Source organism: Petromyzon marinus, chromosome 14 (genome assembly GCF_048934315.1).
Source record: "Petromyzon marinus isolate PM22_M1 ecotype Great Lakes invasive population chromosome 14, UKy_Petmar_22M1.pri1.0, whole genome shotgun sequence".
NCBI lineage: Eukaryota > Metazoa > Chordata > Hyperoartia > Petromyzontiformes > Petromyzontidae > Petromyzon > Petromyzon marinus.
Genome location: NC_133680.1, coordinates 1,676,188 through 1,696,190, shown reverse-complemented (window position 1 = coordinate 1,696,190; position 20,003 = coordinate 1,676,188). Strand labels below are relative to the sequence as shown.

At 46.9% G+C, this 20,003-nt stretch overlaps 2 protein-coding genes and 1 long non-coding RNA gene across 14 annotated transcripts in view; 2 read left to right on the top strand and 1 right to left on the bottom strand.

Moving 5' to 3' along the window:
- LOC116942463 (membrane-associated guanylate kinase, WW and PDZ domain-containing protein 2-like) overlaps positions 1-7,776 on the top strand; it is a 74,042-nt gene extending 66,266 nt beyond the window's left edge. For 3 of the 9 annotated variants that reach the window (XM_076066988.1, XM_076066989.1, XM_076066990.1), the window contains one exon: positions 3,380-7,776. In XM_076066988.1, the coding sequence (XP_075923103.1) occupies positions 3,380-4,149 (770 nt within the window). In that variant the 3' untranslated portion in view covers positions 4,150-7,776. Of the gene's footprint in view, positions 1-365 lie in introns of all 9 variants that reach the window. The other 6 variants (XM_076066995.1, XR_012941671.1, XM_076066992.1 and 3 more) reach the window with 6 other exon arrangements.
- On the bottom strand, positions 7,007-10,590 carry LOC116942466 (uncharacterized). Its single transcript, XR_012941672.1, has 2 exons — positions 10,508-10,590; positions 7,007-8,624 (listed from the first exon to the last, which is right to left on the bottom strand). It is a non-coding gene; the product is annotated as an uncharacterized LOC116942466 (long non-coding RNA).
- The window catches only part of TUBGCP6 (tubulin gamma complex component 6), a 23,884-nt gene continuing 13,020 nt past the window's right edge, over positions 9,140-20,003 (top strand). Inside the window, exons 1-14 of one of the 4 annotated variants that reach the window (XM_032954420.2) lie at positions 9,140-9,872; positions 11,726-11,768; positions 12,456-13,222; positions 13,682-13,836; positions 14,542-14,746; positions 14,872-15,045; positions 15,499-15,620; positions 16,305-16,377; positions 16,506-16,615; positions 16,912-17,003; positions 17,914-18,053; positions 19,145-19,294; positions 19,416-19,497; positions 19,859-19,947. In XM_032954420.2, the coding sequence (XP_032810311.2) occupies positions 11,738-11,768; positions 12,456-13,222; positions 13,682-13,836; positions 14,542-14,746; positions 14,872-15,045; positions 15,499-15,620; positions 16,305-16,377; positions 16,506-16,615; positions 16,912-17,003; positions 17,914-18,053; positions 19,145-19,294; positions 19,416-19,497; positions 19,859-19,947 (2,190 nt within the window). In that variant the 5' untranslated portion in view covers positions 9,140-9,872; positions 11,726-11,737. The other 3 variants (XM_032954416.2, XM_076066987.1, XM_032954418.2) reach the window with 3 other exon arrangements.

Genomic DNA, 20,003 nt, shown 5'->3' with positions numbered 1-20,003 from the left:
TGCTGTGCGTGTGTGTACATGAGCCTGTGTTATTATAAGGGTTTGCATGAGCTCGTGTTGTGTGTATCTGCATGTGTGCGAGTCAGTTGTCAGTGTGCGAGTACGTCCTTGAACCTGTGTTGTTCTTATGAGTGCACGTGTGTGTGCCTGCATTGTGTCTGTGTGTGTGAGTATAAGTTCTGTATGTGCGAGTCCAAGCCTGTTGTACGAGTACATGCGTGGTATTCAGCGTGCATGCCCGTGCGTGCATGGCCGTGCGTGCATGCCCGTGCGTGCGTTTGAGATGCCCTGCTTGCACGTGGCACGCATGGTGCGGATCCCTTTTGCCGCAAAGCACGAGCGTCACGTTGTGCCTCCCCTCCCAGGAGTTGCTCCCTCCAGCCTCTCCATGTGCATGAAACATGACAGGCATGGCTCCCCATACTTCTTCTTATTGGGCCTTCCAAAGGACACGGTGTGTAACCTCCCTCCTCTGCCTCTGCTCACCCCCAAACGACCGCTTCTATCCATCTTTAGAGCACTACTGCACTTGACCTCCGGCCTGCATGGTGCTTCTACGCTTAGCACAGCGCTCCTACGCTTAGCACAGCGCTCCTAAAACCCAACGCACGCTGCTGTTCACACAAATGGTCTTCGTGAGAAACTATAGCATACAAATGTTACCGTGCCAATCCGCGACCCAGCCTCGTGCTGAGTTGCAGTTGAACGGTGGATTGCGATCGTGTGAGAAGCTGCACGATGGGACGTTTGCAAAGATTGGAGGTGCAATTACTGCTGTAGGCAGTGAATAAGGATAAATAAAACTCAGACAAAATTTGAGGCAAAGGTTGAGATTTGGGAGTGCTGTGACTACTAATGCCGGTCGCTTAAAATGCCCGAAGACGTCTTGTCCAAGAGCCAACAAAGGTGGCGACGCCTCGCTGAACCCGCGTGTTGTTAGGACGTGCGCCGCTACCGTCGAGCTTGCCGTGAAGGGCCGCTTCCCCCCAGCCGTTTGTTCGCCCACCCACAGCTGCCCCCGCCTGCCCAGTGTTTTACTTCTTGCGACCCAGTTAGGATCAGAAAATGCCGCTCGGGGGGGGGGGGGGGGCGGGGGGGTGGGTTTGCAAATTCTCTTTGCCACGTGTGCCCAGAAGCCAATTGCTTAGTGCTGACGTTAGCACAGACCTGCTCAGCATTAAACGACTGGTGCCACCCCTGGCATGGGGAATTTTCAAAACCTGGATGACATTTTTTTTGGCGTGTTCTTTTTGTTTCGCTCCGCTCACAACTGCGCACGCGTGCTCGTATTAACCCCCTAACCTCTTTCCTGGCAGCCCCCCCCCCCCTCCCCTCATGCTGTGAAGTAACCTCGTGTGTTCTGATTGCAGGCAGTGTTGTAGGGTGTGACAGCCTAACCAGTGAGTGAAGGTAATGACCGAGAGCCCTCCTTTTACAAGCGCAGTCCTCTGGTGGCTTTAGCGATGGTGGGCACAGGGGCTGTAAGGTCTTCCCACACTTAACTCTCTCCTTGCTGTTAAGACATGTAACAATTCATCGATTCATCGCTAAGAATAACATTATTGCATTCATGCTCCATGCTCCCATTTCTGCAGCTAAGAATCATTTGTTTAAGATGCCGAATAATTGGAATTAGAATGACAGAGTGAACTCCTACTGTGATGTAACCACTCACAAATGAGACGACGGAATAATCGAGCCACGGAACAAACGAGACGGTGAAAATGAACCAAAAAATAATCGTCTTGGATCGAATCGAGACCTCAAATTATGACAATCCATCTACGGTGGGATGGTGAATTGTTACATGCCTCCTTGCTGTATGCCTTGTGTGTGTAGATGTTCGTGTGTGTGTAGTTGTATGTGTAATTGTCCAAAAGTTAAACTGGTTGAAAATAGTATGCACCTATTGCCCTATTGTTAACTATTGTCACCTGTAATATCAATTCCTGCTATAACGTAGAGATCAGAAACATGGACATTGGCAAAGCAAATTATTACAAAAGCCTCACTAGTGTGCAAAGAAGCTTGAAGAGATACAAGCTTCTAATTATATTGTGAGCCAGGAAGAGAAACACATGGATAAGAGAACACGAGGACGTTAGGGATCCTGTATTGACTGTTCAGAAAAGTTTGTTTGAGCAGGGCATGTTACGAGAAGTGAAGATGACCGGTGTTTGAGACTTGATAGAGTGGTTATCAAAGGAGGGAAGAAGCCCAAGAGCACGTACACAATGGAGATGGATTGATGAAATCAGGTTGTGTACAAAAGTGTTTGAGAGATGGCGAAGGTTAGGAGATCTTCATTGCATCAGTGGAAATGTCTGGTGGTAATATATATATTATTTCACTGATTACACTACAGGGCTCAAGAATTAAGCCAAATATCACTTGCGAAAGTAAACAAACACCATCTCATATGTGCACAAAAGGCTTTCCGCTTGACTTGGTGCAATGATTATTTCACTTCCTTGGCGATTTAGACGTTCTCACGGCCTAAATTGGGTCCGACAACGAAAATTATGGTAAATCGTCACTTTGACCGAGTGTGGCTGCCAAGGTGTGTGGTGTCCTCTGGGAGCAGTGGTGTGGTGGGGGAGGCATTGGTTTCCCGTTCTCTGGCTGCGTTTTCTCTGCTTCGGCCCTCGGTGGCGGCTGCTGTCTGCTTTGCTTGTAGACGTTAGCCACCTCTCTCTGCTTCCTTTCTCAGCAGGGCGCCGCCACCCGCCGATGCTGTGACAGCACAACCCGCGCAATGCACAGCCGCCCATTCACGAACGCTGACCTAAAATTACAAAGCGGTCTTTCCTTTATCTGAAAATGTTCATATCCTTGAGCTTTCTCCCAAAATCCCACATTATTGCAGATAAAAGGAATATTACTGTTACTTTATTTTAAACAGACAAGGGCAGCAGAGCACGTACTACTTCAGCCCAGGCATGTGCCCCCTAAGTAAAAATACTGCCCCCTGATAATGTAGCCTTCAGAAGGAATTCCAGACAATGTCTTGTCTGATCGGCCACTAAATATCCTAAGTAAATCCCGTACAAGCATTTATCACTTTAAAGTTTGTGGCTCTCGATATTTATCGTGCCGCTGCCACTGCGTTCACGCTTACATTGACGAGCTTAGGCAAATTAAACCTGAGCTGCAGTGGGGGATTGAGCAGGCCTGCTCCCCGTAGTCAATAATATCAATATCAACGCATGCCCACGTGAGCTTCACGAAGCCTCCGAGCAGCGTCGCCCTCGCAGAAATCGATGCCATTGCGAGAGTATGTAGGACCGTGCACCGTAGCACGCGAGTGACGCTCGCGAGCGTAACACGGCACGCCGACAGACTGAGCCGTGCTTCTATCTTTCCCTTCCTCCCCACGCAGCGGCAGATGGTGGGGTCGACGGCTCCACCACGACGCCGCCTGCAAGTTCCCCGCGAGTACCGGATGTGACTGGCCACCCCGCGGACATCGCCGCGCCCTCCGCACTGCCCGTCGTCACCGGTCACAAACCCCCGGCTGAGGCCGACGTCACTTCAGCACGAGAGAGCGAAGCCGAGCCGAATCGAGCAGACGCGATCGCGAGCCCGAGCCGTGTCGCGCTTCCCCCGGCGGAGAAGCAGAGCGGTGCGGACGCTGGGTACGCCGAGCGCCCCGATGGGCGGGAAGCCGACGCCGCCCGCTCGGAGCTTCACCCCGGCTCGCCGGGGGGACGCTCCCTCCTCGACACCGCCTCCGACGTGGCGGCCGCCAAACAAACCGAGGAGACGAGCCGACGGCAGTTACCGCCGCCGGAGGCTGACGGAGCCGTGAGCCCCACTGGGGTTGCGGGAGACGAGGGAGACGGCTCCAACAACTCCGGAGGAAACCGGGACAAGCCGCCCCCTCCCAGGGAAGGTGAAACGATGGCGGCAGCCGCGGATGCCACCGTCCCAGTAGAAGTCGGGGGGCACAAGGAGTTGGAGGGGGTGGTGGCAGCAGCAGCGTCGCCTTCACGCGAGGCGGTGGACGATTCGGAGCCGTCAAGCGCGCCGCCCAAACCGGCGGCTGTGCAGCCGGCATCCAACGCAACACTGCCTCGCAAGCACGTGGGCCGACCCGGGCCTTGGAGAGTCCCAGCTTCGGACAGGATCCCCAGCGCCATCAAGCAGTAGTGGCAAGGACACGAGGATCCTGACGTCGGGCGGTTGAGTCTCTTGCTTTTGTTAGACCGAGCGGAGCAACGAGCAGCAAAAGCACCTTCTGTAATTATTGAAGATCTCTGCGTGGTTACGACTGGAATTGTCGATGCGTGAGAGAAGAGAGAGTTTGTGCTTGCACAGCTGCACATGCATCACTGTTGAGTGCCAATGATGGATGCGTTTCTCAATGTGAGTGGCAGTGCTATGAACTCGCAACCGGACTCGCAATTTTGTATTACCGCTGCAGTGCGAGTTGCTTTCAGACAGCAGATGTTATGTTCTTGCTTAGATTTTAATTTGCTTGCTAAGCTGCAGGGCACGTTTAAACAATAAGACTTCCGTTGAAGTATTCAGTGTTGAGGCTAGAAAGTGATGCTTCGAACGGTGAACATATAGCGGTTTTTACACCGACATCATCGCGATGGCCAACTGCAGTGTTAAAATGTAAATTACTGACAACTCCTTGGAGAATCTCGGTAAAATTGCACATGCAAAACCACATCCCAGGTTCTGGGTAGGGATTAAGCAGCCTTTTAACTTGATTTGATATCGTTTAATCAGCCGAGTACATTTCTCTTTGCTGTAAATCTGGGCAGAGTAGACATAGTCAGTGCCTGGGAGTCACTTAGATGCATCGTGATATGCGTGCCCCTCTGCTCGCGTGCCTTTTGTTATTTGTCAAACACCAGCTCGGAGAGTCGCATTTTAGAGGCTTAAGAAAAAGGAAATCCCCTGTTCTTGCGTGAGTTCATTTTTTGCACCGGACATAAGAATCCGCTCATTCACCCATGTAATGTTTGGGGGGTTGAGACTATTTTTTTCTACTGATGTTAAGTGTAATTAGTTGAGCTTGGGCCGAGTTATTTAATCAATGGAGTGGGTGCCGCTGGCAGGCTCGGCTCTTGGTTTACGTTGTCGGAATTTGGTCGGAACCAAAACAAACCTCGTGCAGAAATTGTGTCTGCTGCATGGTCTAGAGTTCGTATTCTGCAAGGAACCACGGGGTTACGATGACACGCTATACTGTTGGAAAAATTTTTTTGTTAATAGTTATTGGCCGATATTCTGTTGTAAAAACTGAGTCGCCCAGATCTGGACAGATAGGATCGCTGATCATCCTAGTAGGCGCAATGTCCAATCAAAATCATAGAGATCAGAGGTCGCATGACTGCCCAAGACCACTGTTCATCAATTCACTTTTTAACAATGTTTTAATTGCCGGATAGAACTAATTTGTATTTGCTTTCATCAACTTGCCACAGTTGCTCATTGTAAATGCATTACCAGTGACTATTGCCGGAAACAATTGCCCCTGTGCATCATGTGGCTTAGGGTGATGGGCAACAGCTGATTATCGGAGGAGAAAAGGCCTGCCGATCTAAATGTTGACTTTATTTATCTCTTTCGGAGTAAATCTATCCCTCCGATGTCTTACCAGGATTACTCTTTGACTGATGTATTTTTAATGAGCTGCAGGGAGGGCTTATGGACGCTTTCTGGCTTTAGTCGAACCCTTATACTGTGAATTATAGAAGTAATTGTTTTAAACTGGAACCTATTTTGTCGACACTTTTTTCTCGTTAACGCGAGTGCTTGAGACGCATGCGTTTTGTACAACGTGCCGTTTTATAATTTGTACCACGAGATGTGTTTTAGGGCCACAAAAATACAGGATTTGGGATGCAAACTGGATTCCCATGAAGCAGACTGTATCGGTAAAAAAATTCCCCTTTAATTTCCCCACAGCACGCGCGCATTCCCAATCTCCAAACAGCCGTGGGCAAAACCAAAGTGAAGCTGCTGCGCGGAGTAATAAGAGAAGCAATATCACACAGCAGGGCTACTTACGCTGACATTAACGCTGTTGGAGAATTGACGAGTGGAGGCTGCTGTTGATTGCTTCACTGGGACATCACAGGGCAATTAAAGCGAGTGAATACTTAGAATGGCGTAACAAATGACTTCATAAACTAACCATCGTTAGCATGGAAGTAGACAAAATAATGCTTTGGCAGTGGTGAAAAAAGTATTGCCATAGTCAGCATCAACCCTGCCTTTTAATTACATTGGGGACGGAGCAGAGGCATCGGAATTTATGCACTGCCCGAAAAACCTGGAAACCCGAGTTTGATTCCTGGCCACGGCTAACATCAGTGAGGAAGTGATAACTGAATTCGTTCTGGTTCCACCTCCACCAAACCCGCACTGACCAGCATGAAGTATGGTTCAAACAAGCCCCATGATCAACACATCGTGGCGAGGCCTTCATCCAGCAGGGCTTAAAATTATCGTCTGGCGTATGTAGCGTTAATGACAGACGCATGTAATGTATAGTATGATGTATTAGGCAACGGCCCTTACTCTCTTTTGAAGGGAAGAGCCATTGCCCCAAAGCATCCGGCCTAGTGTACTTGTTGCCATAATTAGCATGGTAATGTTGAAGTACGTCCAACAACATTACTCATCAAACTGTATATACATTACATTGATGCAGCACAACTAAGCCCCCTTCATTGTCAACTTTCCCGGAGTTATGCCTGAGCGAAGGCTACGTTATATGTCTATCCTGCACACAGCTGGTGGAAATAAGGTCGGGGACTGCAAGAAACGACGCTCCAAGTTTCTGCCAACGTGTCCGTCCAATGTGTCCGTCCAACGGTGCGATACCCCAGTCGACACTGTCGGGAGGACACATTTGACACAGTCGTCATTTCGTCTCAACACGCGCCTCCTTGCCACGCAGCACATTTGGAGGCGCTCGAACGGGGAATTTGAGATCAATACTCGGCGAGGAAGTTACTGCAGACAAATATGTTCACAAACAACACAGTTGAGGCAATATGTGTATATAATATACACAACAGAGAAAACAAAAACGCAAATACAAAAGTATTATCAGTGACTAGTGCGGAGCGTTTGATGGCTCCCTCTGATGTAGGTCAGCAGCCAAAAGTATTGAAGAGACTGGGTGGCACGAATGCATTTCATTAATCTGCCTTCTTACATCCTCATCGTTACACTGCCTTTGCAAAGCTTTGGAATTATTTGTTACATTTTACATACAGTATACAACAAAAACTGCAGATGTGCTGATGTTTGTTTATACAAATTGCTTTCAGGTGCTTGGTTTGGTTTTCTTAATTGCAGACGTTTAGGCCTAATTGAGGTATTTACATCATTATCTGGTATCGCCCAACAACTGGTTCATTTTTGGACGATTCCAAGATTGGCAGTGGTCATTCATGATGCAGTGACCTACAAGGGTGACAGCTTACGAAAGAAATGTTTTGATTTGTATCGGAATTACGGTGTTTATTTTTCCTCATTTTGTTCGTGGCAATTAAACAACATTTGCTATTTGTGTGTAAAAGTGACGTGAACTATCCATATGCATAGCATCGTAATAAGTGCTTTGTGGTGAGAGGTGGGAATGCTGTGAGCCCATGATGACCTAACCAGGTAGTCTGCTAATTTGTATATGTGGTAATGGAGCAATTGCTTCAAATGTAGATCATTTGGAGGGCTCATGCCTACGGACTGTTTATACATTAGTAAAAATTACGACATACTGTATAAAATAAAGACCAGAAGGCATGAATAGACGGGGCTGTGCCTTATCTTGCTGCGCTACCTTTGTCGCCGGCTGGTGAGGTCTGCTATAGAGGTGGATGTTGAGGGTGGTTGTGGTCGCTATCTGGGAGACATTTCGACGAGTGCACCTCTACCATTCTCGCCGTTTCATTGCACCCACACTGCGTTCAATCACTAACACTGCAGATCAAAACACTCCTCTTTCTTCTTATTCCCTCGCATTGTTTGACTTTGCAATTCCGCCCCCCTTTGCCCGGCGCTCAGCAACTGTTTTAAAAAAAAGTAAGTTAAGCATACGGTACTTGCAGACTAGATGTTCCAACATTTGGAATACCAAAGTGTAATGCATGTCAATGCATTGTTTTGCTGTACTATACTTCTTTGCTCCCACGTATGAGCACCACACCTTCACCAACCTGCACTCGACCGTGTGGCGATGGTCAAACAACCTCCACGATCTGCACGGCATCGGAAGGCCTTCATCCAGCAGTGGATTGACAAAGAGCTGTACATGTACATACACGTCTCTACCATCAGCACATTGATCTTGCATCCAGGGGGAAATTTGTCGCACCCCATTCAAGTTTTCAATTTCGATGATCGATACAATATTACATACCCGTTTCATCATCTCGCATATATGTTCAAGGTAGCGTGTCACATGTATGCCAACATTGTAATCGTGCATGTCCAAACACGGCCGTCATCTTCGTGTGGTGACTACTCAGGTGATTCCTTCCCCGACATCATCTCTCAATCCACCATGTACGGAGTACGAAGGCCAGGAGCCACTGAAGCTCAAACCTCCTCCTGGTTTGTCCCAGATTCGCGAAGCATGTCCCGGTGTCCAGGAGCAACTGTGTCAGAAAACACAATAATCAGAAATTGGTCCTGGTTTACGATGTTCTGGACTCACGATTCGGGGTAAGGTCAGGGCTTTTGAGTAGTGGGCAGAACTGTTGCAAAACTTGGCTTGCGTCGCTTAATTTGGAGAGTTTTTGGGTTTATTTTGCAACAAAATGTTCAAGTATCCTACGACAATGTTGAATACTCGGTGAATTATCTACTTTACTTCGCTTAAAATTATTTGGTAATGCTGCGTTGACAGTGGTGCACAGGCAATGAGTGTGCTATGAATCAGGGTCAATGTCCGAAACATCGCCAATTATACATTTCTCGCCGAACACGCGTTTATTTAAGACTTTAGGGCTATCTAGCGACATCTAGCGACTATCCGCTGTAAGAAGTTGGCAACACTGGAACTTGCTAGGGAAGGCCCCTAATCCATAATAAAGGTTTTTTGTTTTTTCGGTGAGATCGCGTAAATGTGTCGTTAAACCCGCCACCACCCGACACAGCCAATTAGAAAGGTTTGCCACGTAAACAGAACATGCCGATGCGTTACTAGTACTTTCATTTCATGTATTTTTCATGTATTAGGTATATAGCCCTGTGAGCCATGCGGCTCTTGACTCGGTTGCAACCGCAACAAACAAAAACGTGAACAAGAAACATCTTAAAGTGACTACGCGCAAAAGAAAAATCCAGGAAAAAACATGAAAGTCTTACAGAAAAAACACCGTATATAAATGCTGTGCAAAAATCCCAGTGGGATGCAAGTCAAACAATAACCATAAGCCAATTTAAAGTTATCAGTTCAGCACATCGGTGTGTTGGAGAGCAAATCCACAACATTTCCAATCTGAGTACGACGTTTCGCCAGTAATTACAACTACAGTAGCTTCATTATGTGTTAAAGGGCCCTAATTTCTGTGCAAAGAGCCACGCTTACCCTGTGACCAATTAGAAGATTGTCAGGCTACCCCCTCTCCTCGTGCACTTATAATTATTATTAGAGGGTTAAAGACACTTCGACTGACACGCACATCCGATATTCATCACGGTTGGCTACGCACGGCGCGAATGGAGTTCAACGTAAATCCATACAAGATACTTGACCATCGATCTCAATGCAATATTGATTGTTATCTTTATGTGTGTGTGTAAACCCATTTATTACTAAATCCAGACTTCTCACGTGGTTGGCTGCTCTCTTAAAATGTCACGTGGAGGAGGGCTCGGGGTGCCTTGAAGCCTAACCCAAGGTATGCTCATTGTAAAATCTAAACTACTGTAAGAAATTAAGACAATTACATGAAGGTAGCGAAAGCATACATGTTAAAGCGCCCTTAAACAATGGTTAACAGGGCGCTATTAACCATTCTTACCGCTATAACATGGTATAAAAGTCTCCTAGGCCAAGAGTACAACGTGTACAATGCAGTACTCTACATGAAATGTTTATTTAAAATGTACACAATGTTAAACATTGCTTTCTTATATTTTATTCCTCTGCTTAAGTGGCTTGACCTTCAGAAGAATAATAAAAGTCCTCACGGACTGTTCGCGACGTTGCACCGTCGCGAAACGTCGCGTTTAGAGTCGCGACGTTGCAGTCGGGGCCGTAAATGAGGTCCTGTGCCGTAAAGCGATCGGCTGTGGCCTGGCGTAGCCGTCGTAAATTCGGGTGGCAAATCTGATTGTCGTAAACCGGATGTAATATTTCCCAAACTTACAAATTACATTTTTTTTACTAACATTTAAAAACGCGTGAAAGCAGCACTTGGTTGAATAGTAACGTTTCACAAATGTTATGCGCTCAAAAATTTAATTTATAAAAAAATCCGTACGGAGTGTGATGATGATGATGGTGAGATGCAGAAACTCAGTGCGCAAATACCTGGCGGAGATCTTGATCTGACGAGATCTCCGTTCTGTGTCTCCACATACACAGATAAATAAAAAAGAACACATGTTTCCAGACCAATATTATCCATAAGCGTGTGTTCAAGCAAGCAAAGTTGCCCTTCTGCTCCTCATGGGTGCTGTGGCATAAGTCACCGTGGTAACGCGATGCTGCTCCAGTCCCAAGGGAGATCCCTGCAGGATATTGGCGTCATCTTATTTACGCAACAGCACTCGGAATTCTGAGGGATAACGTCGATCAGACGTTCGCGAGACGATGTTCAATTAACGAGGTTCGTCTTCGCACGGGACCCGTCTCTGACACTCGCTCAACAGGCGGGTGAGTGTCACCCTCGCTCCGAAGCGCTTCCCGTGACTCGCAGAGCGCGCACCGGGGTGTGCGTGTTAAAAAGCGACGATTGTTTTAATCGATCGTAACAACAGTCCCGTACAGCGTCGATATAATCGTGTTTTTTTATTGTAAATTTAGCTGAGGCGGCGGGGGGGGGGGGAGCGGTGTGCGGTGTGAGGCCGCCCGCAGCTCTGGCGGCGGTCGCGGCCTGGCGCAGGCTGCGGGCGCTCCCAATTCGTCTTCCACATCTCGCGCAGTGCCCTCGTAGTAAAACAACGAGGACGGCGAGAGTCCTTTAACAGCGATGTTTAAGCGATACAAACGCGCAACAGGGAGTCTACATCGCAGCGTGCTGCGTGTCTAACGCGTGGGAGATTTACGCGCGCAGCGTTTGCGTTGACAGCGACCACACAGACTCCTCGTACAGTGTGCTTATTTAAGAGGTACGCGTTAAACTATCGAATACAGTGCTTACATTCTGTTTATTTCATTTAAAATACCTGACGCGTTTAACGCATATACAGTTTCTTTAACACGAACCCACAGCGGCTATATGCAAGTGATTTACTGAATGCTAACACACGTTGTGTTCTATATTCGTCGTGCTTACCGCACAATGGTTAACAATCGCGTACATGCTTAGTGCTTAACGTAAAACATTCTACACATTGAGTGTTAAACAGTGTGTTTAAACAGTGCGTTTAACACAGAAACGGTGGGTAATGATTAACACAGACGACGTTGATATAACACATCGGGGCATGTACTGACGGTGTTTACTTTTGTACACAATGTGTAACACAAACACAGGACGTCACAAAGTGTTGAGCATTTTAACAACAAACGAAACTGTGTGCGCAGAGTTGGAACACAATGGAGTGCCCGTACAGAAGATCTGCACGCGGTGAGTCGACACAGATCGCTGTGACATGCCCATGGAGCTGTTGTGTGTCCCCCACACATAATTATATTATCAGCCTTGCACACATCAACCACACAGCTCACTACAGCCAGATTCACCGCTCGCATTCACTGCTCACGAGAGCTATTTTTTCAGAGGCAACCTGGCCACACCTGATGGCCCATCGGAGTGGATGATCATGTCAGGGAATTTATCGTAGCCGAAGAACCCAAACGTCAGGCTTAGTTCACCAAGCCACAGTCATCACTGACATCACTTCGTGAAATTTAGCTCCTTTAATCACCACAGCCATCAGTCTCAAAGCTGTCGAGAGCCAGATTTATGATCAATGATAGATATCACTCGCAGCGCACTGACGCGAGTCTTGCAGCTTACTGTCATCAGATTTTTTTTTGTAATTTTAGGACGTTTATTGTTATACGTACAGACTCGAGTATATCGTGGCAAAAATGTCAACTTACTATCCATTAAAAAACATTTTAATTTTCAATGGTCAGGCAGGACTGCCTTATTTATATGAGATGTCCATATTAAAACTGGATGTACGAGCCAGGAGTACAAGTCATTAGGGGGGGCATCCAGTGCTTGTTGATGAGTTGAGTTTACATCGTTATATTGTGCCGTTCGGATGTATTAACTGGTGTTTTGTGTTGCGTTGTATATGTCAAGGGTCCTCGCGCGACACGATGAGCGTCCCGCAACTTTTCGAAGACCTGTGCACGGCGCACATGGTGGCAAACTTCAGGAGGCCCCTCACCGAAAGAACGATGCCCAACTGGGAAGCCGTGAAGTCGAAGTTGAAAAAGTCGGCGTACACCGCTTTGTTCAGGAACGTCTTGAGCGGCGAAGGAGGACCGCGCCAGGAGATGGTGGCATCCGAGGAGCGCTCGCCAACCGTGAAGACCAGGTTGCTCATGGTGTCCTTTGACATGCGGGTGAGAGGAAGAGGCGGCGAAGCCGACCGCCTCGAAGAACTCGGGCAGCAGCTGGAAGACCTGGCGGACGATGGCGTCAGCGCGGCCGTGGTGTTTCTCCTGGAGCTCGTCGACTCGGGAGGCACGCTTCGCAGCTGCGGAATCGTTCCAAAGCGTTACGGAGATGATGCTGCGCCCAGCAGAGTGTGCAGGTTCAACGGGTATCAGTGCTGTGACCTCAACTACTTCGAAGCTGATTGCCTTGCGCAAAACACGTTGAGAGATCCTCTGTTCGAAGATGAAATCGAGAGGAACATGCAGCTTTTCACATCCACTCCTGGAAGTGGTCTCGCAGGAATAGGGTTGTTTAAACAGAACACGTTAGTTTGTAATGAGTACGAGAAGCAGACACATCTGTCCTTGTTTGGGGCACTGGTTCATACTAAAACAATGGACATGGACATCAAGCTTGATCTGCCATCCATCCCTGACAATGTGAATATTACTGGCTTGTCCATCAAGGTGAATATACTGCTATTAGAAAAAGTTTTTTTTTAAGTTTTTAGCTTTCATTTATGTTTAAGATTATACTTTTAAATCAATCTTAAGATCGGGATGAGAGCAGCTGGGTGTCACGTCCTCATATGCATGGACTTCTACTCACGTCACTCATTAATGGTAATGGACAAGCATCTCATTGCAGCGACCTCTTGACAAAGAGTCTTCAGACTCAGGCTTTCCTGGGTAAATAATTGGAATTATTATACAAATAATAAAAACCATAGCATATAAGACTGGATTCAAATAAATGCAGTATATCTTTCATGACGACATATTTTATTGTGGAATACGAATCCGTTTACAGGCCCAAATAGGGTAACCTGTCTGTGTACCGCAACCCCAAGTAGATATAGTCTGCCTGGTGGTGAATTTAACCTTGATTTTAGCATCACATACTTCACCATGCTGCGTGTGCTGTAGGTTCCAAGTGCGTATGACCTCTCTGATGACGAGGGCTTCCAGTCGGCCTCCAACCTCACTCCGGACTCGCAGGTGGAGAGCCACCTGCCAAACCTTTGGGAAGCTGCTCTCACCCACACGGCGTGCAAAAACAGAACATGGGAGTGGATTGGCTGGTAAGTGAAATAAAACTAAATGGGGAAAAAAGTATGATTTTATCCAAAGGAATGCGGCCTTGGGTTCATGATGACTTTGGTGTAAATGTTATGCCCCAGAACTGGAAGTCTGTGTACAAAAGTGCTACATAGCTCATCGGATTCCTCCAGTCTATATAAAGATTCTGATTCTGACTTGACACGAGAATAAGGGAACAATAAGTCATCTTGCATGAGCAAATATACATTACTGCTTGTATGGGTCTTCCAGATTTCACCACTTGAACAGTTTACAGTATATCCAGACTTCAGTTTAGATTTTGATGTTTATTAATTCCTTTGCATGACAAAACTTTTAATGTAAACATTCATTAAACAAATTTGACTGACTCCTGCAGGCACTGTACCAAAGAGCAAGATGTGGTTTATTAGAGCTTTATTTGCTCATAGGAAAACAAGGGTATTTATTATACATGTGGAGTGAGAAAGGAAGAGCATGGTGCTGGGAAATATGTCAGTAATTGATCAAGACATGGATAGAATGTGTCAGCCATAGCAGAGAAGATGAGGAAGGTTGTAAGCCTGGATCTCATCAGTGCCAGCTCAGTGCCATGACCGCCGAGCCACCCAACCAATTCCACAAATTGTATTGTAATTGTTTCTATGTCGACTCTGTCTGTGCGACACTGGTGGTGTAGCAATGTGCGTGTTGTTCACTTTGCCCAGCGGTCCACGGAAGAGCGAGAAGCCGTTTGTGACGGAGGCGGGGAGCGCGGTGTTTGACCGCGTGTGCAGCGTGCGCCGTGCGGAGGCGCACCTCCTGCGGGGCACGACGCCGACTCCGACGTCCCTCGTGCCATCCCCTCGCCTCATCCAGGATTCTCTCAACGTGCTGCTGGGCGTCGTCTCCAGGACCTTTTCTTTTCACCACGTACGTGTTTGACGCATTGAAATAGACGCCGCAGATTTTAACTATGTCCTTTTTTTTACAAACCCCTAAAAAAGCCGAGGTTACTGGTAACGGGAGCGCCACGCGACTTCTCCGTCGGGGTACAGGGCCAGCAGGCGTTCGTGGTACGTGACGGGGTGGCGATGTCGGGACTGTCCACGGAGAGCCTGCACGCGCTGCTGGGCACGCTGGCCGAGTGCGGGACACTCTACTGGAGGCTCTGCAGCTTCACGGGGCTGTCCTGCCGGGAAGCCGGCCAGCACCGCGGCTTCATCTTTCAGGTTAAACATCAAACTGGGCGAGTCACACGTCACATCATAAAGCTCGACTTGACTGCTTGAAGAATAAGGCTACCAAATCTCCCAGTCTTGATTTCTTAAAGGCCCTCTCATTGTCTTCAAGACTGCCTCAGGTTTAACGTTTTATTGCCTCGTGCTTGCACCTCTGATTAGCACAGTTGGCTACGTACAGTGCGAAAGTAGTTCATACATGACATGGACAAAAGGTTGAGCTGTACGGTTAGGGTTCCGGGTTGACAGAGGAATGGGTGGGACCTATGGACTGATACTAATTATATGTTTTTTAAACTATTGTAATTTAAAACTTTATGGAACTGGTGTAGTTTAAAATTGCAGCGTTTAGAAAGCTTGTCGGTGATAGTTTGCAACTGTTTCCAAGTGAGACGCCGCAGAGGTGTTGGAACGTGCCTCGTGTGGCCGCCTCTGGGCGTGCAGGCATTTGTGAGCGGCATCAGGAGGTACCTGCAGTACTACAAGGCATGTGTGCTGTCGGCGCCACCCTCGCACAGCCTGCTGTCTCTGTCGCACGCCTTCCGACAGCTGACGCAGCAGCTTCGGTTCGTACTGCCTCCTCCTCCTCCCCCGTGTCGTTAAAAATGCCGAGAACTTTGCGTTGTTAGTTTCTATTGTTCAATCAGTTTTGGAATGTGTGTATGTACACAAATGCCATTTAGCAGTCATTTGATTTAAAAATAGTTTTTTTTTTATCAATTAAGAAAGAATCGGCTATAACCAAATTACCCAGAATATGACCTATTCTATTAAACCTAAGGAGCCAAGCAGGCTTTGGCCTGGATAGTATTTGTACGGGCGGCCACAATTAAAAACGTGTCAAAGTGTGAGGCTACATGGTGAGCAACAGAGGGCAGTGCAGCAAACTCCATTGTTGCAGTGTTAGGATGCTCCTGGCACGTCTGTGCTTCCCTCCTTCAGCAAACCCACACTGACCAGGGTAGTGTGGAAAGACTGTCATCCAGCAGTGGATTGGAAAAGGTCTGTTTGTCAACATGTACAAAGAGGAGTGACGTATCGCTTGGTGTTTTACAATTCAGTTAGTTTTCAACACGATTAAGGTAAATTCCTCTGAACACAGCTACCAGCTTTTTTTTTAGGTGTTTTTGAGACGTATCTATACAAATGTAATACACATCTTTGATCATTATAATTGTAATGTACGGCTTGGACATTTGTAGGCTAAACATGGAAGTGGAAATGTACGCTTCGTTCACTTTTTTTTAAAGGTACATGAATGAGCTGTGCAGAATTCACACAGATGATTCAAGAAATGGCACCCTTTTCGACAACTGTCCAACTGTAAGTAGTTTCACTTAAAATATATTTAAAAGTCACAAATTGTTTGTGAGCTACAAGTTTGTCGGAATGGCAGACATGAAGATGTAGGATGCCTGGGGGAGAGGCTGACCATGCTTTGCATGTTGCAGGGGGTGCAGCTGTTGTCATACCTCTACAAGGAGGCCCTCTGTTGCTGTGATCAAGGAAATTACTACGTTGTTCTGTCACTACTGAGGAGCTCTTGTGAACCATACACCAGGTGAGCATTAAACACCGACTTCCTGGCGGTCTGCACTCTACTACCTAACACGTGCCTGGAACAATGTGCAACCATTTAGTGGTTATTCGTTATTCAGGGTAGAATAATTAATTCACCGGGACTCGTTCAGATATTACTCGCCACCATTGTTAGCCATGGCCAGGAGTTGAACTCGGATCGCGGGAATCATAGCCCAATATACGAACTGCAGCACTCTAACTCTATGCCTGGTAATAGGCAGAGCAGTGCTGTTGCTTGAATGTTGAATATGAACAGCGATTGTTATATCCTCTCAGGTTTATCCAAGAGTGGGTTTACAGCGGCCTCTGCAGAGATGTTTACGGAGAATTCATGATCCGTATGAATGAAGACTACCTCCTGTCTCGAGGTAATTGTTCATGGCAGCACACATTTATTAACACGGCTTTAATTTCGTTATATTATGACAACATAGAGGACTCTTAGTCCCAGACTTGTCATTTATATTCACATAATTTTTTTTCAACATTGTCCTGAAAATACGTCACACTTATGAATACAATGAAAAGTGAAAGTGCCTCCCTGCTTGGTTCTTGTTGCTATTGGTGGGCATAAGCCAGTTGTTTGACAATTCAACATGCCCATGGAATGACCGAGTATATTCATAAGATAGCCACGGTTGAGTTTCCACAAAGTGGGACTTCATTAATATCTGAGGGATGAGTCAACCCAGAAGCAGGATTTGAACTTATAACTTCCCACATATGATGCACACAGTCTAGCCACAGCACCAACCATGCGTGTATTAACATAACACTCGTATTATTAAAAACACACCTTTGGAACATAGTTAATCGTATTGGTCATTCAGATTTGTAATGCTTTTGATGGATGTGGGCCCATAAATTCCAGGTTAGATGGATCTGATTTGAAATCACTGTTGTATTATAGAAGCTTTGTTCCAAACGTTTTCATTGCTGCTCTCTACTTTATTAACTTAAATGCTGTGAGTTTACTCTCCAACACACCGGTGTGCTGACGCATGTTTTGTTTACGTGATAAACCATACTAATTGGCTGTGGTGGGTGTTGTGGCGGGTGTAACGTTACATTTATATGTACTTGTTCTTACCCAAAACACCTCTTATGGATAATATTGGTCCCGAAAGTCTACGTGTTAAACTACGTGACCTTTCTTATTGAGGAAATTGGTTATGCTGTTTCTTAAACTATCTATTGCAAATCCAACAGGACTCAGTGCTTATAGTTTTGTTTCTCAGACCCGCTGTCTGTGTGCTTGACAACTGATGTTTTGTCCAGACAAGCACTACTGGGGTCAGGGATACGTGCTGGCCCCTGTGCAAGCAGATGAGAGGGTTCCCTTCTTCCTGGGCAGCCTGGCTGACGACATTTACGTGTGCGGAAAAACCATCAACCTCCTTCGCCTCTGCCAGCCGCAGGTAATCCAATCCACCTTAAATATATTAAACACTCTTGTTTACTGTGCAGTTATACCTATAAATTATTGAACAGTTTACATTATCACCCTTGAAAAAAGAGTTGTTTAATTCAAATGGCCTTGCCTGCCTCTAAAGTCTGAGTCTTAATTATCCTTGGGCAGATTATATAGTTTGTGGATTAACCGTGCTTGTAAAAATATTTATATGCCCCCCTGATCAATAATTAGCTGATCCTCACTCTTCGAGGGTCAGTGACTCTGCCAATTTGATTGCAAGCATGTTGATAGGTAAACTCATCACTTTATGAAGAAATTAAACCAGACGACACTTTTGATGCCTTCACTCACATTCTACGTAGATATAAATTCAGTGGAAGAAATGTAGAATAAACCCAATATCTAAGCCACAATATTGCAGATAGCAGGAATAATGTGGCTAAAAATATTACAAGGATGATGAATGTATGAGTTTGTCTGCACAAAAAATGTATTCTTGGGTAGCATGGTGACAAATTTCTATACTCTTTGGTTCTTTCGGTAAAGTCACGTAGGTAGAAATAAAATAAAACAAATCACGACGTTTCGATGGCAACACAAGCAATCTTCATCAGGTGGAACAACCACAGCAAGAAAGTGGGCGGGGCCAGAAGTGGGAAGCTGAGTGCGGGACACTCAGCTTCCCACACTCAGCTTCCCACTTCTGGCCCCGCCCACTTCCCCCCCCCCCAGCCTCACTTCTCCCCCTCGCGGTCACGCAGCCCCCCCTCTCCCTGCCCCACACCCCCCCTCTCTCTCTCTCCCCCCTTGCCTCCTCCCCCCTCTCTTACCTATATAACCTCTTGCCATGGCAGCTCTCTGGCCTACTTCAGCATTTTCTTGCTGTGGTTGTTCCACCTGATGAAGATTGCTTGTGTTGCGATCGAAACGTCGTGATTTGTTTATATTTTATTTATACCTATGTGACTTTACCGAAAGAACCAAAGAGTATGGATTCCTGCAGTCGCGAAAGCTTCAAATCAAGATTGAACTATTATTTTTTTATAGACGTTTGTAGCATTTGGCTACTTTTGCCTTTTCACGCGTGCATTACAGAACTACGTGTGCTGCGCTGACGTCGCTGTGCCGCAAATATCGGTGACGTTCTCCCTGGCGGAGTTGGTGGAGATCGAGCGGAGCTGCACCGACTACACGAGCAGCATGGAGCGCATTGCATGGGAGAGGCGAGTTGCCCGTGCGCAGCAGGTAATGGGACAAAGTGGTCGGAAGGGAAACGCAAGCAGCTGGTGTTGGAGTCGATGACCCCTTGTAGCTTTCGTGAAAGCATGCGGTGTGTGACGCTCATCTTGGTGTTTTAACGTTTCAGGAGGAGCGAGCCGCAGTTGCACGGGGGGAACTGGCGTTGCAGGTCTACCGCACCATGGACAATGCCCTGGGGATTGCCAAGGGTAATAGAGACCTCCCATTGCAATGAAGACAGACATTATCATCATCGACCACGATCAATCCACCATGCGCGTACTCGTACAACACATTTTCAGCAAGGACAGTGTAGGAATATATATTGTCTATTCAATGCTCCAATGTCTTTGTGCCCTGTCTTAACAACCTACGCTGACTAGCTTGTATGATGTATGGTCATTTAACCCCCACGACCTGCAAGACACGGGGAGGCTGTCATCCGAAAATCTATTAACAAAAGGGCTTTACATGCGCATTAATCTGGTAATGTAAAGCGCTATTCTAGCCAAGTCATGTTGCATCGCTACGAATCAGCCATGGTTTCCGTTACATCTTATCCTACCACAGGACACCAGATGGCGCAAGCGAAGGCATTCCGAGACGCCAAGAAACGGGTTTTTCAGGAGCTACAGGACCAGTACAACAGGAGCGTGCAGGTAAAACGGTCTCCCCCAGCTATCGAGACTCGACACACCGACGTTGAATACTGCAC